Source organism: Phalaenopsis equestris, unplaced genomic scaffold, assembly GCF_001263595.1.
Source record: "Phalaenopsis equestris unplaced genomic scaffold, ASM126359v1 Scaffold000002, whole genome shotgun sequence".
NCBI lineage: Eukaryota > Viridiplantae > Streptophyta > Magnoliopsida > Asparagales > Orchidaceae > Phalaenopsis > Phalaenopsis equestris.
This window is the reverse complement of record NW_018164444.1, coordinates 70344347-70359849: the sequence shown is the minus strand read 5'-3', so window position 1 is coordinate 70359849 and position 15503 is coordinate 70344347. Positions and strand designations below refer to the sequence as shown.

General features: G+C 34.6%; 1 protein-coding gene across 5 annotated transcripts in view; it reads left to right on the top strand.

The window, feature by feature from the left end:
* Positions 1-9772, top strand: part of LOC110029503 (plastid division protein CDP1, chloroplastic) — a 20525-nt gene extending 10753 nt beyond the window's left edge. Inside the window, exons 4-14 of one of the 5 annotated variants that reach the window (XM_020731850.1) lie at positions 3280-3384; positions 3488-3610; positions 3690-4058; positions 4146-4241; positions 4309-4437; positions 7267-7332; positions 7413-7899; positions 8038-8192; positions 8757-8947; positions 9032-9239; positions 9531-9771. In XM_020731850.1, coding sequence (XP_020587509.1) covers positions 3280-3384; positions 3488-3610; positions 3690-4058; positions 4146-4241; positions 4309-4437; positions 7267-7332; positions 7413-7899; positions 8038-8192; positions 8757-8947; positions 9032-9119 — 1809 coding nt within the window. In that variant the 3' untranslated portion in view covers positions 9120-9239; positions 9531-9771. Of the gene's footprint in view, positions 1-3279; positions 3385-3487; positions 3611-3689; positions 4059-4145; positions 4242-4308; positions 4438-7266; positions 7333-7412; positions 8193-8751; positions 8948-9031; positions 9240-9530 lie in introns of those variants that run through there. The other 4 variants (XM_020731843.1, XM_020731836.1, XM_020731829.1 and 1 more) reach the window with 4 other exon arrangements.
* Positions 9773-15503: the final 5731 nt, after the last annotated feature.

Genomic DNA, 15503 nt, shown 5'->3' with positions numbered 1-15503 from the left:
ATAAAGCCGAACAATATGATAGTTGGGACATCTCTGGGGTTTCTCCTGGATCTGTGATGTCCCCTACTTTTCTTCCCTTTGGATTCCTTAAATAATTGTTCCTATTTTGAGTCATTCCCATTTGACTTTCTTATGTCCAATCGTGAAAACCTAAATTTTGAAATCTTGAAAGCAAAACCACCTGATCTTAATCGAGAGTTATCTTAAGTGATTTCGATCATTTAAGATGTAATTAACTATAGGGGCTTGCCTCTATAGGGAACCAGGAACCCAGATAAAATAAACCCTATCTAATTTTTATGTTAGATAGGGGAACTTGTTGGCCTTTTTATAAAATATTTCGCAGATCAAAACGGATGTCACAAATTGTTTAGTCTAGATGATTAAATCCCTATTACAAGTAATATATTTATTCTTCGGGATAAGTGTATTGCTTGTAGTATTGTGTTAAATCATCTAAACTATTTGAAAATGTGAGACTCGTTTGGTCTCACTTATTTTAAAAATTAAAAAACGTTACTTCTTTAAAAAAAATTATATTTATATTTAAATTATTTTCAAAATCACAAAATCATCGCCTTTTCAAACTACGAAAGTGAAGGTTGGACAATAAAACGGCCGACAACCACATACTGCAGACAAGTAACAGGCTCATAACTACACACTCACATGGAACTTTGCATGGGTTAAGTATAATTAATCATGGTTTATGGTTCTTTCTGTGTTAGTCGCGTAACTAGAGACTCATTATGAACTTTTTGTTGCTCACTAACTCTTCCAAGTGGAATTTAATCCCATTTTACCTAAATGCTTCTTTATACTAACACCTCCAATGAAATCTTGTGGATCTTGTAGAAAGAAGAAACTAAAGCACTGTTAAAGGGAAGCTGTGGTGACAGAACTCTTATTATGGTTTAAGTACAGGTCCAATACAATAGGCTCCATGCTTACTTGTTTCGTCATCATTGACACGATGTCACTGACTGTTGGTTTGAAGGGATCCTTTTTTTTTTTTAATCTTATTGTTGGCCGAATTTCTAGATCGCTTGAGGATTTTAGCTAAGCATTGATCTCATTGTGGATACCTTTGTGTCATGCGAATTTATTACTGAAATATCTATTTAACTAGCTAGTAGTTTGGCTTAAAGCGAACTAAGTACAAGATCCAACTCTAAAGGATAGATCTGTAAAATCTAAGTCAATTTGTTGTCATCAAAATGTAGTTAGGGAATTAAATAAACTTGTTTAAATTGAATTGGAGAATGAACAAGATTTCTGAGCTCTTCCTGGGCTTAAAAGGGATGAAAAAAAAAATGAAATTGCTATATAAACAAACAATGAAATGCCCAAAAAACATTTTGCATGTAATTATGCTTGACATACACGCAATTTTACATTCCATTAAATACACAGCATAATATCCTATAGAGGTCGCACCCTTAAGACAAAAATCACTTATAGTACATGTGTAATTACATGTACTAAATGCATAATTATGTATGATTTCAAATTATCACCCTTCAATGACTGTCAAACTTATAGGCCATATGAACATGCAAGCATGTCTGTGAATGTATTGGCAATCAAAATAGTTGATTGGGCCATGATTGATTAAGGCAATAAATTCAACTTATTAAAAGATATATTCCTGTAGGAGTGACTCAGAGCTTTTCACGGAATTGCTACCGTGAACCCTGTGATTGTGGGATTCCTCAAGCGGAATCAAACCCATGTGATTCTGTTTGTTGTGTAATCGTCAGTTTATCGTCTTGTCACCAGCATTTGCCTAGATTTTTGTTTTTTTTAAGTTTGTTTCCTATTTCTTTTCTTCTAATTGACGTTTCTTTCTAGCAGGAACTATTTATATATTTTTCTTTTTCTAATTTAGGAGACTTTTGATTATTGTCATTGTGTTTGGAGATTTTGTTCTCTATTTTATGCTCTTTGGAGTGTATATCCTTTTATTTTTGCAACTGGTGTGTTTGTAGCTTGCCTTGGAACAAATAATGAGCCTCCTCAGCAATCACATTACTCCATTTTATGACTCTCTTCGCTGTTTTTCAGTCAGGACAGCTGCCAATTGACGCTGATCCTCAACTAAATGTCGTCAAATTCGCGTGTTTTCGTTCCTCACCATTCCATGACCACATTCATGCTAAATCCCCTTCCTAAATACCTTCTAGGGGCCCCAAAACGATACCTAGGAGTCAATTCAAAAGTCCCTAATTAAGTCTACCTTATTTGCAAAATGAGCAAAACTCTTAAAGTCTAAATGGTTTGAGCTTTAGTTAAGTTTAAGCATCTAACCCTAACCTAATATCCCATTTTATTATCTCTCATAGCGGGACTATTTTAAGCCAGACTTATCTTTGGACGAGCGGTTGGATGATGAAGTGAAGCTTTAGTTTTGGAGCTTATCTCACAATAATTAGGTAACTTCAAATCAAAATAAATTGAAAGTTAATTAAACTAAATTAGAAGGTTTGATGGAGAATTATTTATACGAGAGAGATGATAGGAATAGGACCTATTAAGATAAAATAGTGAAAAATAGTTAAGTTAGTTTAGGCATGTACAATAGTGGGTAAAAAGATGCTTCCCTAATATGCAGGAGCAACAATGACAAGATGCATTTATCCCACTAAATAGTGTCGGCCACTTGAATCCTTTTCGCTATTGTGTCATATTTTCATTTAATTCTAATAAATTAAGTTAATTTTTCATACGACATGCCGAGTCTTTTTAGGTCTACATCTACATTTCTTAACATAAGTCAAATTTAAAACATCTACTCTCCTAACCCGGTCATTAGATGGCCGACATTTCCGTGACCAAAACATTAAAAGACGGCTCTCTTTAAGACGAGTTTATAAAAATTGTTATGAAAGATAAGGAAAAAGAGATAAATCAAAGATAAGTTGTTAAGAAGTTATTTTGAAAAACTTTTTCATGCTGTTCTCGATAAGAATGAGTGAACAATATTCATAATGTTGATCCAGACTATTCGGATAATACATGATGATGACGATGAATTATGACTTAACATAAGAGGTTTGGCCTATAGGCAATGTTTAGGTGACTTCCATTTTGACTGATTTAAAGTTTTGAATCACAAAAAACCATATTTACAATTTGGAATTAAAAATGCATGCATCCATTCCTCCCTAGATATCCTAGATAGGTTCGTGGCTTATGCACTTACGTACACCTCATTCCTGAAGTAGCAAAGTATTCTTATTGCTGTAACTATTTGAATATCTGTATCTCATTTCTTTACAGGTAGGAGAAGAAAAAATGGTACTAGGAATTGGCAGGGAGGCTTTAGAACATTCTGATGTTAAGCCATATGTTCACGATGTGCTTCTCTCCATGGCTCTAGCTGAAGTAAGATATGGCTGTGAAAGGATCTTTATTTTGCTTTTATATGTTCATATTTGTCCAAATTGTTTCAAAGCGTCGTCTGTTAGTGATATTTTCATTCTTTTAGTGTGCAATTGCGAAGGCTGCTTTTGAGAAAAACAAAGTGTATGAAGGATTTGAAGCTCTGGCTCGTGCTCAGTATCTTCTAAAGAGTAAAGCTTCTCTTGGAAGTATGCCTTTGCTATCCCAGGCAAGTATGTTGATGCATCTATGCGAGCATATACCAACATATTCTTCAAAATGGCTTGATTTATTGGGCTTGCTCCCAGATAGAAGAATCCTTAGAAGGGCTTGCTCCAGCTTGTACTTTGGAGCTGTTAGACTTGCCTCAGATCTCTGATAATGCTGATCGGAGAAGAGGTGCTATTGCAGCCTTGCGTGAGTTACTCAAACAAGGTCTTGATGTTGACACTTCTTGTAGTGTTCAAGACTGGCATGGCTTCTTAAGCCAAGCCTTGAATAAGTTAATGGCCGCTGAAATAGTTGATCTTCTTTCGTGGGAAAACTTGGCTTCTTCTCGGAAGAATAAGAAATTACTGGAATCTCAAAACCAGAGAGTTGTTATTGATTTTGATTGCTTTTATTTGGCGATGATTGCTCATTTAGCTCTTGGTTTTTCAACAAGGCAGATGGATTTGGTATATTTTACCCGAATTACTATCCTATATTTAGCCTTACTGGCTAGTTGTGGTTTTGTAAATCTTTTTTTCCCCGGTATTCTGTAGATTGACAAAGCTAAAATCATTTGCGAGTGTTTGATTTCATCAGAAGGTGTAGACTTGAAGCTGGAGGAAGCAACTATCTCATTTCTTTTGGGGCAGGTACTTTATTTTTAACACTTTTTAGATTTGACTTCTGATGTTTGTAATGCTAATTATAAGTCCTTAGGTTGGTGAAGCAGCAGTCTTTGAGAAGCTTCAGCAGCTTGATAGCAAAGGGAACTCATCCTTGCAAAGTTCTACTGCAGATATTCCGAAAACAGAAGTCAAGGACAAGCAGGCCATGTATCAATCACTAGTATGTCATAGGCTTTGCCTTGTTAATCTTCCAATTTTTTATTGTTTGAATAACTTACTTGAGCTAAACCTGATGATATTCAAGTGCCAGCTGGCTTTTTCAAATAGCTAGAATCCCTTCGTTTTATTCTTTTTGCAAAACCTCAATTTAAGTTATTGAATTATAACTAAGTTGAAGCATGTTTTTATGTTTTCATTTCTATGGATATGCTATGCAGTTTTTAGGTTTGAGCTGATTTCTCCTGGCGCTTTAGTTATACTTTGGAGACCTGTCTTTGGGTTTATTTCTGATATCTTAGTAATGTATTTCTTAAATAACAAATCTTTATAATTAATTGGTTAAGTATACATATGAAAATACAAATATATAAATCTAACATCAAGAAAAGAAATAAAAAAACATTCGATCAAATTATTATAAAGCATGTGTATAAGGGAATGAAAAGGGCAACGGGAGCGAAGCAATTATTGAACGTCGATAAGATTGGTGCAAGGGAAGTCAAGAAGGAGGCTTGTTTGGCGGCATTAACGGTAATCGAATCAAATCATCCATCATAGGTGCATGGAGAGAGAAACTAATGAGGAAGACAAGCTTTGAGTTGACAAAGGTGATGTTCACTTCACTTGGTTGAGGTAAGTGCCCACAAGAGAGGACACTGTCAGAAAAGTGGCGTTACAAGTCATAAAATGGACATTATTCCAAGAGAATCTTTTTAAATTACAAAAGCATATTACTATGAATGTGCATGTGATTGTGGTCATGGGTTTTACTCATTAAGAGATGTTAGATGGCAACTCTTTTTAGGTGGGTTTTAAGTTCATGAGAGTTGGATTGAATGTCACTCCTTGGTGGGAGTGAACTTAGCGAGTCCCGTTTTTTTTTTTAGAGTAGGTTTGAGTCTCTACTTTATCAGTAGAACTCACTTTAGTTTGGGGTCTGAGGTAGTCTCGTTGAACTTGCAACACGACTAACATCTTATGGGTTTTTCTATGGCCAGTTTTGTCAAATATAAGTCCCAATCTTCTAAAAATTGTCTACTCAAAATAAAATTTCAATTTCAATTTCTAAAGTATAAAGTTGAAACATATGATATACTGTATTAATCACCGGGCCTACCGATATGTGGTGCTCCTTGCTCTTTCGTTGTATTTCGAAAGAACTGTTAAAAGCTTAAGCTATTCCATTTTCAAACTCCAAATAACAATTTTGAAATCTATCATTGAGATATGCAAAAATGAATAACATTGTTTTAATCGAGATTTGTCTTCTTTAAGATGTAATTAACTACAAAGGCTTGTCTATTTTGGAATGTTAGACCCTAGGATTAAAATTAATTGCTCTTTCTTTTAGCAATGTTAGATTTGTAGGGATGTCAGCTTCCTACTCGTTCATTGGCTTTCAACAAGAATTGTGTCAAGTTTTAGCCATTCCATTTGCAAACTCCAAATAACAAATTTTAAATCTATCATTGAGATTTGTAGAAATGAATAACTTCTATTTTAATTGAGACTTGTTCTATTTAGGACAAAATTAACTAGAGAAGCTTACATCTTTAGGGATGTCATGTCCCAGGATTAAATTAAATCTACCTTGTTTTTTAAGTCGGGGAAAAAAATATGGTACACAGTTCCACAAAATAGTGAAACAACCACTTTGTAATTGGATCGATCGTAGGGTATTATTTTTATCTATCACGGTGATATATTATTCTCTGATGTCATATTTGATCACAAGTGAGAAATTATGAAACTCATGTGAGTGGTCCCCCAAATGTAGAGAGTTTTTCTGATAACTCCGTTGGAGATTGTTTCTCTCTTCATCTTTATCATCTGACTATTATTTTTGCACATCGGTAGTGTGCTTATATTTCTTATAGGCCAAGAGCACTATTTGTTCGTTGATAGCCCCACCATTTCGATCTTGGGTGTGCGTGGCCAACTTCCCTTTTTTTTGGTCTTAGAACCTATTGTTTGTCTCTAGTTAATGAGTGAGGTTTTAAGGCTGCTCTTCAAAAGTCTGGTCATCAAAACTTCACTCTTAGTTGATTTCCCCCAATTCCCTGGTTGAAAATTCTCGACGGTATTAAACTTGTTAGAGCAGGGATCAATCTGACTTCGATCAAAATCTTATAAAAGTCTTCTAAAATATCCAAAATTTTTGAAATTTCAAAATCAACAATCAAAATTGTCACCCGGCTTGATCCTCTTTAGTTGAGCAAATCTCAATATAGGTTCAAGCCAATCAAAATAAAAACTTCACTCAAAATTTTTTGATTGGGTCCACTGTTGAGCCCAACTTCAACAAATAGTCATGCACTCCCTAAAGGAGATTCTCCCTGGGATATTTTATTGGAATGATTGATCACTCCTTGTGCATTCTCTGCATTGAATAATACCTGTTGGAAGTTGAATTATAGTAGGGGAATTTACATTCACACCACACAATTCTTGTGTATTTACTTATCTACCAAACTTCCATTTTCTTACATTTATTAACACCCAAAAGATTTATATTGCATAAAAAATACCACAATTACCAACTTTTACAAAATTGAAATATACCTTTTAAGTTTAGAACTATAGATGAAGTTTTAAAAGTATAAAGATTAAAATTTTGATGTTAGATATGTAAATACATAGGAATTGTGTGGTATGTATGTAAATATTCCATTATAGCATTCCTTCATACCATTTTTCTTGGCAGGTAATGTAGTTTGAACATGTGGTAACTGCTAGATTTAGTTTTATCTGGTGCATGCCTTTTGGTTCTCAGGGCTTGCATTTAGGTTGTAATTTGTCTTATGCCAGATGACCTACTGAAATTGAGCAGGAAAAATGGCTGAACGATGCTGTCCTTTCTCTGTTTCCTGATACACGAGAATGCCCTTCCTCTTTGGTGAGTCTTAACAATTAATCAGAGACTGGAAAAAAAAAAATATATTCTTGATATATCCTTGATGTTTTGCCATCTTGCAGGCAAACTTTTTTGGTGGGCCAAAAAGGATTCTGAACGCCTGTAATAAAAAATTAGGAACTTCAACTGCCTCCTATTCTAACAAAAGATCGCCTTTGTTTGGCCTTTCAGTTGACAATACCAAATTTGTTGAGCATTCTCCTGTAAAATCAACAAAACATGCGGGAGATGCGGTTAAACAGCTCGCACCTGTGAGCATACAGACCCAATCAAGCGTGAAAAAGGTTACCAGTATGACCACCAATACATCAAATTCTCCATTGAAGAGAAACCTTAGTCTCCAGAATTCTAAATTTTGGGAAAGCTGGAGCCTTACTGGTGATCTTCTCGGAAGGATAGCATGCACCACTTTTGTTGGCTGTGTCATCATCGGTGTACTAAAGATGCTAAGCACTGAGTTGACTCAGCACAGAATCTCACATCCATTGCAGCCTAATCAATCGATGATGAACAGCAATGCCTGCATGTGGACATTTGGCTACACGCCTGGTGTGAATAAGAGTATTTTCAGTCAGTTTAAATATCTGATGGAACTTTTCAAACATTACTATAGAAATCCAGCAGATAGAAGAAAAATACAAAATTCTTTGCTTATTGATAACCTTTCATCTTTAACTATGGCATCAGCTGTTGCTGGAAATGCTGCACACAGAAGGCATATGCCGTCCGAAGAAGCAGAAAGACTGGTGAAACAATGGCAAGATATCAAAGCTAAGGCATTGGGCCCTGATCATCAAATAGATAGCCTGTCTGAGATTCTTTCTGAATCAATGCTGTTGAAGGTAGGTGTTCCACTACGCTTGGTTGATCTGGCATCCTTTGATTTTGCTTTAGGAGAGTTAGTGAGCCAAGCTGACTCAGCTTGTGAGCTGGCTTGAGCTTGGTTCGATAAGTGGCTCTTGTGTTGAGCTCGATGAGTGACAAGCCGAGCTTAATCTCCAATTCAACCTGTTAGCTCATGAGTGGGTTTGTTTTAAAAAAAAAATATTAATATAAAATATACTTAGAATATACTAATTTTCAAGATTTTATCATTTTATTATTTAAAATATTTTTAAAAAGATATTTCATATTTTATATCTTTTATTAAGTGATTTTTTATTATTTATATCCAAATACCCATTAATACTTAGCTTAAATTAAATATTTTTTTCTCTTATAATAAATAAGCCGTCTCGAAGTCCATGAGTTTTAGATCGATCTCAAACTTGATTAATTAATCAAGCTCATGTTGAAGCTGAGGGTGGCTCGAGCTCGATCTCAACTCGACACATTTACACCTCTATTTTTGCTTGCTCCTATTTTCTCTGTAGTTTTTCTTCACCTCTGCTATTTTTCAAGGGCAGTGGCAGGATTTAGCATCTTCAGCCAAAAATGGAGCATGCTTTTGGAGGTTTGTTTTGCTCAAATTGTCTATTCTTAGGGCTGACGTAATACTAGATGAGTTTAGTGATGAGGTTGCTGAAGTTGAGGCATTGGTAGAAGAAGCTGCTGAGCTTGTAAATGATTATCAGCCCAAAAAACCAAGCTATTACAGGTACCTTCTGCAGCCATCTTACTACATTTCCTCCTTTTTTCTGAAATGTCTGATAATTTATACTTGTTGAATACCTTACTGCAGTACATACAAAGTCCAATATATGTTAAAAAAACAGGATGATGGTTCATGGAGGTTCTGTAGTGGCGATATCATTGATACTTCTGCATGAACTTCATATATACAATATTATTGAGAGAGAACTTCGTGTTTGCCGACTTTTTATCTTCTTACAGCTTTGTGCAGAAAAAATGATGACCGTTTGGTAGACTGCACCAACTTGATATATCCAGTGAGTTCTTTCAAGACTATTTACATGAGATCATTTTAGTCCCATTGTCTATTAAGAATTTCAAATTAGTTCCCAAATTCTTTTAATGTGGTTTAAAATAATGCTCGTTATCGAGTATTTTAATCCATATTAAAAGGGTCTCTTTAAATTGAAAATGACTCGCTGCATAAAATCGAATTATTTTGACATTTTTCTCGTTATTTTTAGTAATTGTCTTTGAGTAAGTCTTTATACAAGAGGTATTAGAAAATTAATATTGATTAGTTTATATGTTTTATTCTTTTTTTCTAGGTGAAAAACAGAAGCGGTTCTGCATCATAAAATAAATTACTGTTGCTGACATAGCCGACCCTGTAGTTATTTTTTCCAATATTGTAGTCTAACCTGTCTGTTGAATTTGTAGCTTGTTCCAGGTTTTTATAGTATCAGTGAACTATGCTGCTTGCATTTGGCAATGTGAATTGTTTCCTTTAAACTAACGATAAAATTCATTCCATTTGGTCTTCTGATTATTGTCCCATTTTTCGATGTTGCAGTTAATTGGGATTGAAAATATCATTCTGATTTGCCTCATTCTGATTTGCCTTTTATCTGTCATTCTGATTTGCCTTTTATCTGTTTTTTTTTTTAACTCGAGCTCTTATTTTGCATAGAGTTGATTTTTCTGTTCGTCATCTGATAAATTTTAGCCCACCTGAACTATCATATGAACGTATCTAACACTCAAATCTTTGACATCACCACCAAAAAAAAAAAAAAATTAAAAAAAAAATACAACTACCATTAACTTTTTAAAATGAAATACACACTTTAATGCATATATTTTTTATACCAATGTTATAAATGTTAATGTCAAACTTTAGGTATCTTATGTCAATGCATAAGAATTGCGTGGTATGTTTGTAAATTTCTCTTTAATTTTTTCTCTATTATATGACTGATGTGTGCTAGGAGATTTGTGGCGGTAAAGGAGTATTGTCTTAGCATGGTATGGTAATCCAGCATTCACTTAGATAGAAGTAAACGGTGACAACAACATAAGTTTTTGTGGAAAATCTAAAAAGGGAAAAATCATGTGACTTTGTTCAGTCGAAATTTTATAACGAGTTGGAGGTGCAATCTCTTGATCCACGGGATGGAACGTATCACATAATTTTTCGGATTATAATGTTTGCAACCGGATTAACTTTGGTAGGGAGCGGGCAACAGTGGCGGCCTGAGAAGGCTACGACAACGGTCGGAAGGCGGCAATTGCTTGAGGTGGGAGCGATGACTATAGAAGGATGGCCGCGACGAGGGGACGGAGGCGGTGATAAGAAGGTCACAACGTAAAGAGGGGAAGTGGCCAAAGATGACGACGATCGAATTGCTGCGGAAGAAGGCGGGGATGGCTTGAAGGCGGCAGTGGTTGGAGACCTCGACGTAGGAGGTTGAGCCCCAACACCCTCTTATGCAGGTTGCTCTCTCTGGCTCTGGGTCTCTCTGTCCCCTCTAATGAGGGGCTCGAAGTTAAATTTATAGAGTTTAAATTACAAATAATATATGAATCCAAAACACTCTTGGTCGAACAGTCGAGAGAGTTTCATTTGTTTAGACGACATTTAATGGATGTTTGACTACGTTAATGATGTCAGAATTAAGTGATCTTAGGCTCGTTGGATTCGTCTCGTCGATACGCTTGATTTAATTATAAGCATATCATATTTGACACATGTTTGACCTTCCAATTATGTATGGGATGCTTTCAAAAGTTATTTTTTTGCTTGATATGGGCTCGGTCTATCTCAGATTGGACCAATGTCGATGTCATTAAGATCGTCTCGTCAGGCCAGCCATTTTGACTAAAGTTCGGTGAAGTTTGACTCATTAATGATCTTTTGATTCTTTTATCAAAATTTGAAAGTTTGTTGCTCAAAATTTTATCATGAGATTCGTGTCATTCATGTTTGTGAACCTATATGTGTTTTCCGTTCCCATAGGGTTTGAACTCAGGTTAGAGAGGTCTTACGACTGACAACGTAATTGCATACCAATTTACCACACAAGGGCGCACATTTATAGCAAATCCTTAGAATATCTATTGATAACAAATTTAAAATTATGCTAAATTAATATAAAAAAAAAGAATGGATAATTGTAGTAACATTTTGCCTATTAAGTACTTCCATAAATTGTACATGTAAGAATTTTTTTTTTCATGAACACTTAGATAATAGCACATAATGTGGAGAAGGCTTGCAAGTCCTATGCTTGTAATTTTCATTCACTGACATGTTAATTAAAATAATTAAGAGAAAACTAATTGTAACATGTATACAATTCATAGCTTTAAGAGTGCATAACAATAGTTTCATTTTTAATGGAATCATGATATCTCTATATTAATATTTGTCATATTAATAAGGCATATTAACAAATAATTAGTTATATATTTTCAAATATTATGAAGATAAGCAATAATATTAAAATTCTTATATAAAACATTAAGCATAAATTTCTAACTTATAATTTCTTATATATATGAAATTATATTCTTTAATAATAGTAAAAAAAGAAAATATTAAGAATTTTATCTATTATTTCATATATAAACTAATTATTCCTTGCATATTTAAGTTTTTTAACTACTAAAATATAAATATAGTATATATACAATATTAATGTTAGAGCATATTTTAATTATCAATTTATAAAACTATTGCATTAATATTTATGCAAACTCATTATGATTATTTCATTACTTTTCATTAGGGTTGTCAAAACGGCTCGTTGTTCGCGAACAGCTTGTGTTCGGCTCGTTAATTTCGTTCGATAAGTTAACGAGCCGAACACGAACTAAGATGTGTTCGTTCGTGTTCGGCTCGTTTTGGCTCGAAATACTATATATATATATATAAAGTAGTATTTTAAAAAAATCTAATTGACTACAAGGCTACAAAGATTTATAATCAATTAAAATATTGATTAAGAAAATAGAATAAAATTATTAAATTATATTCAAATGATGTTTTAATATAAATAATAATTTTTAAACCTTGCTCGAACCTTTATTGTCTTATGAACGTGATTAGGGTTGTCAAAATGACCCTTTGTTCGTGAACAGCTCATGTTTGGCTCGTTAAGCAAACGAGCCGAACACGAGCACACTTTTTGAGCTCGAAATATAAACGAGCCGAACACGAGCTGAGCTTGGCTTGTTTACACCCCTACTTTTCATGCCTTTAAGCTATAATACAACACAATCCATTAATGTAAAGATAATTAATTAGCAGGTTATTATACTACTAATAAGCTATTTATTAAGATAATTATTTTATGAAATGCAAATGATAATTTTTTAAAGATTCACCATATGCTTTTTAAATACTTTTGTCAAATCTAATATGCATAATAACATCATTATAAATCTATTATATTATATAGGGATATAAGTGAGTCAACCGACTAGTGAGCCGGCTCGAACTTGACTCGATAAGTGGCCTGTGAATTGAGCTCGATGACCAACTCAACACATTAGCTCGTGAGCCGGTTCGTTTAAGAAAATAATAATATAAAACATATTCAAAATAAATTAAATTTGAAAAATTTATCCTTAAAGTGTTAAAAATGTTTAAAATATATATTTTGTATTTTATATTAATTGTTTTTTTTATTATTTCTATCATAATTGCTCATTATATTTATCATTTTATTATAATATCATCTTAAATTAATATTATTTTCTCTCTTTTATAATAAAAAAAGCGGGGTTGAACTGGCTCGAACTCGTAGACGCGTGCTCGAGCTCGAACATGATAAAATTAATTAAGCTCAAGCTCAAGTCGAGAATGGCTTGAGCTCGACTTGACTTGTTTAAAGTATTGTTGGAATTAAGCCTTTCTGATTATTGATTAGTTGGACCAAAGAGTTCATAGAGTAAATGCTCTATAATAAATCATTAGACTTTCTTAAGATTGGTGTTACATTTATTGGTTTTAGGGCATTGTAGCAAGACAATTATACACCCATACGTACACATACGTACATATATAAAAATATAATTTCTTATGGTTGATGAGACCTTTATGGAACATAAATATTATATGCTTGTAAATGAATATTTATGCATTTAGGTGGAGTGATCATCTATTGGTATTGATTATTCTTAATGAAATAAGTTGTGTGATAAGTGGTTTCAAACTATTTTAATATTTAAAAATTTAATTTTTATGTATTGTAAATACCTTAATTTGAGTGGTATGCATGTAAATATGAAAGTTTGGACATGGGATAATGAAAATACATTAAAATTTTGTGCAATGTATGCAAATGCCTTATTTTTTATATAATTATATATTTTATCTCTCTTAAATTAAGGCCTTATTTAGGGAAGTGTTTCGGCTCCATTGCGGCGTAGATGAAGCTGAGAGAACAAATAACCCTCGTTTGGATGGGAACCTTCACCAAGACGTCTACTTTGGCCAAAATCCAACCATCACTTTTGAAATGATGTTTCACAATATCTTTCTACTCTCTTGTTTGTTTCCACTTCTCTCTTATTTCTATACGACAAAAATTTTGTATTCAAACGGACTACTTGGTACATGGTTTTCAAACGGGCTTTCTCTCAAAAGACCATGCCTCTTCAAGCAAGGGCTACGTTTGAGGGTGCTTCGTTGTTAGGTGAAGCACCTTTAAACACGACATTGCGGACTGGAGGTCGGCATCCGCTTTTTATAACTGTGAAATAATGTTGTTTTAGGGGATAAGCATTGGCTTTCCTTTGATGCGATGGAGTCTTAGTTTGAAGGTAGGACAAAAAGTATTAGAGAGCACGTAATGGAGTTTGAAGCCACTAATGTGGAATCATCTCAACAAGAGCGAGGTCGTCAGGCGCAACAAGATCAAGCTGCATCTAAACCACATGAGGTGTCCAAGGAGAGCGTGCACGGCTTTGTTCTGTGCCTTGCTTGGGTGGAGGAGACAATGAATGCCATGGGCTCAGATAGAGGATCTTGGCCAAAAAGTTGATGCACTCGAGGAGGAGAACATCACCATTCATTTAACGACCAAAGGTATGGTGCTCCAACTAGAGGAGTCACTAATGAATCAAATGGATGCGGGAGGACTTGATGGAGAAGCTCTACGAGGCACGAAGAGCCCATGAAGAAGAGATGAATAGCGTACGTGCTAGTTTGAAGAAAAAACGTGGAGACATCTCGCTATGCAAGAGGGCACTAGTTACACCCACCAACTATCACACATTTGAAGCTAAAAGGATTGAAGTTCCAAAACCAAAGAGTTTTGGAGGAGCTCGCAACGCAAAGGAAGTGGATAACTTCTTATGCGAACTTGAAAAATATTTCGGAGCTATGGGGATTACAGATGAAGATGCGAGAATACAATTAACAGCTTTTAATCTGTCAGACATCGCTATGTTGTGGTGGAGAAGAAGACGTGGAGATATAAAGAAAGACAAGTACATCATATCCACCTTTGATGACTTCAAAAGAGAGTTAAAAAAATAGTTTTACCCCGAGAATGCAGAGGATGAGACTCGAGCCTGATTATGGAGGCTCAAGCAAACGAGATCGATTCGGGAATATATTAAGGAGTTCACTAGCCTGATCCTTGAAATCCCTGACATGTCAAACAATGATGCTCTGTTCAACTTCACCGATGGACTCCAACAATGGGTAAAGACCGAGCTTATGAGACGTGGAACACAAGATTTTGCTACCACCATCGCCGTCGCAGAAAACTTGGTAGACTATACAAAGGAGTGTACAAAGCCAAAGGAAAAGAAGAGTAACTTTTGTTGACCTCACTTTTGGTTGAGGTCTAGAAAACTTCTTTAGTAGCCTAGGTCTAGCCATAGGACTTTCCTATTGACTAGTCTTAGAAAATTAGAAGAGGTACCCCACCATTAGAAATTCAAAACTCTTCTTTTTACTCAACTTGAAATTCCACATATTGATCTTAACCTCTAGCATTTAGTAGGTAAGATCATTATAAGAGAATTCAAGAAGAGTCCCTATAGGATTACTTGGCTTTAGGGTCGACCCTGGGTGTTGACTTGGAACTAGGGTACACCATATCTTCACAATACATTAATCCATGGTTCATCTAGAATGAATATCTATCCAATTCTATGTGAAATGCCTAACTTGGTCTTTTGCCCCTATGCACCTTCAAATTACCTAATTGCCCTTGGGACCCAAATTTGGCCAAAATTCACAAATTTTGCCAAAATACCTAAAATTGATCAAAAATCATTCCAAACAC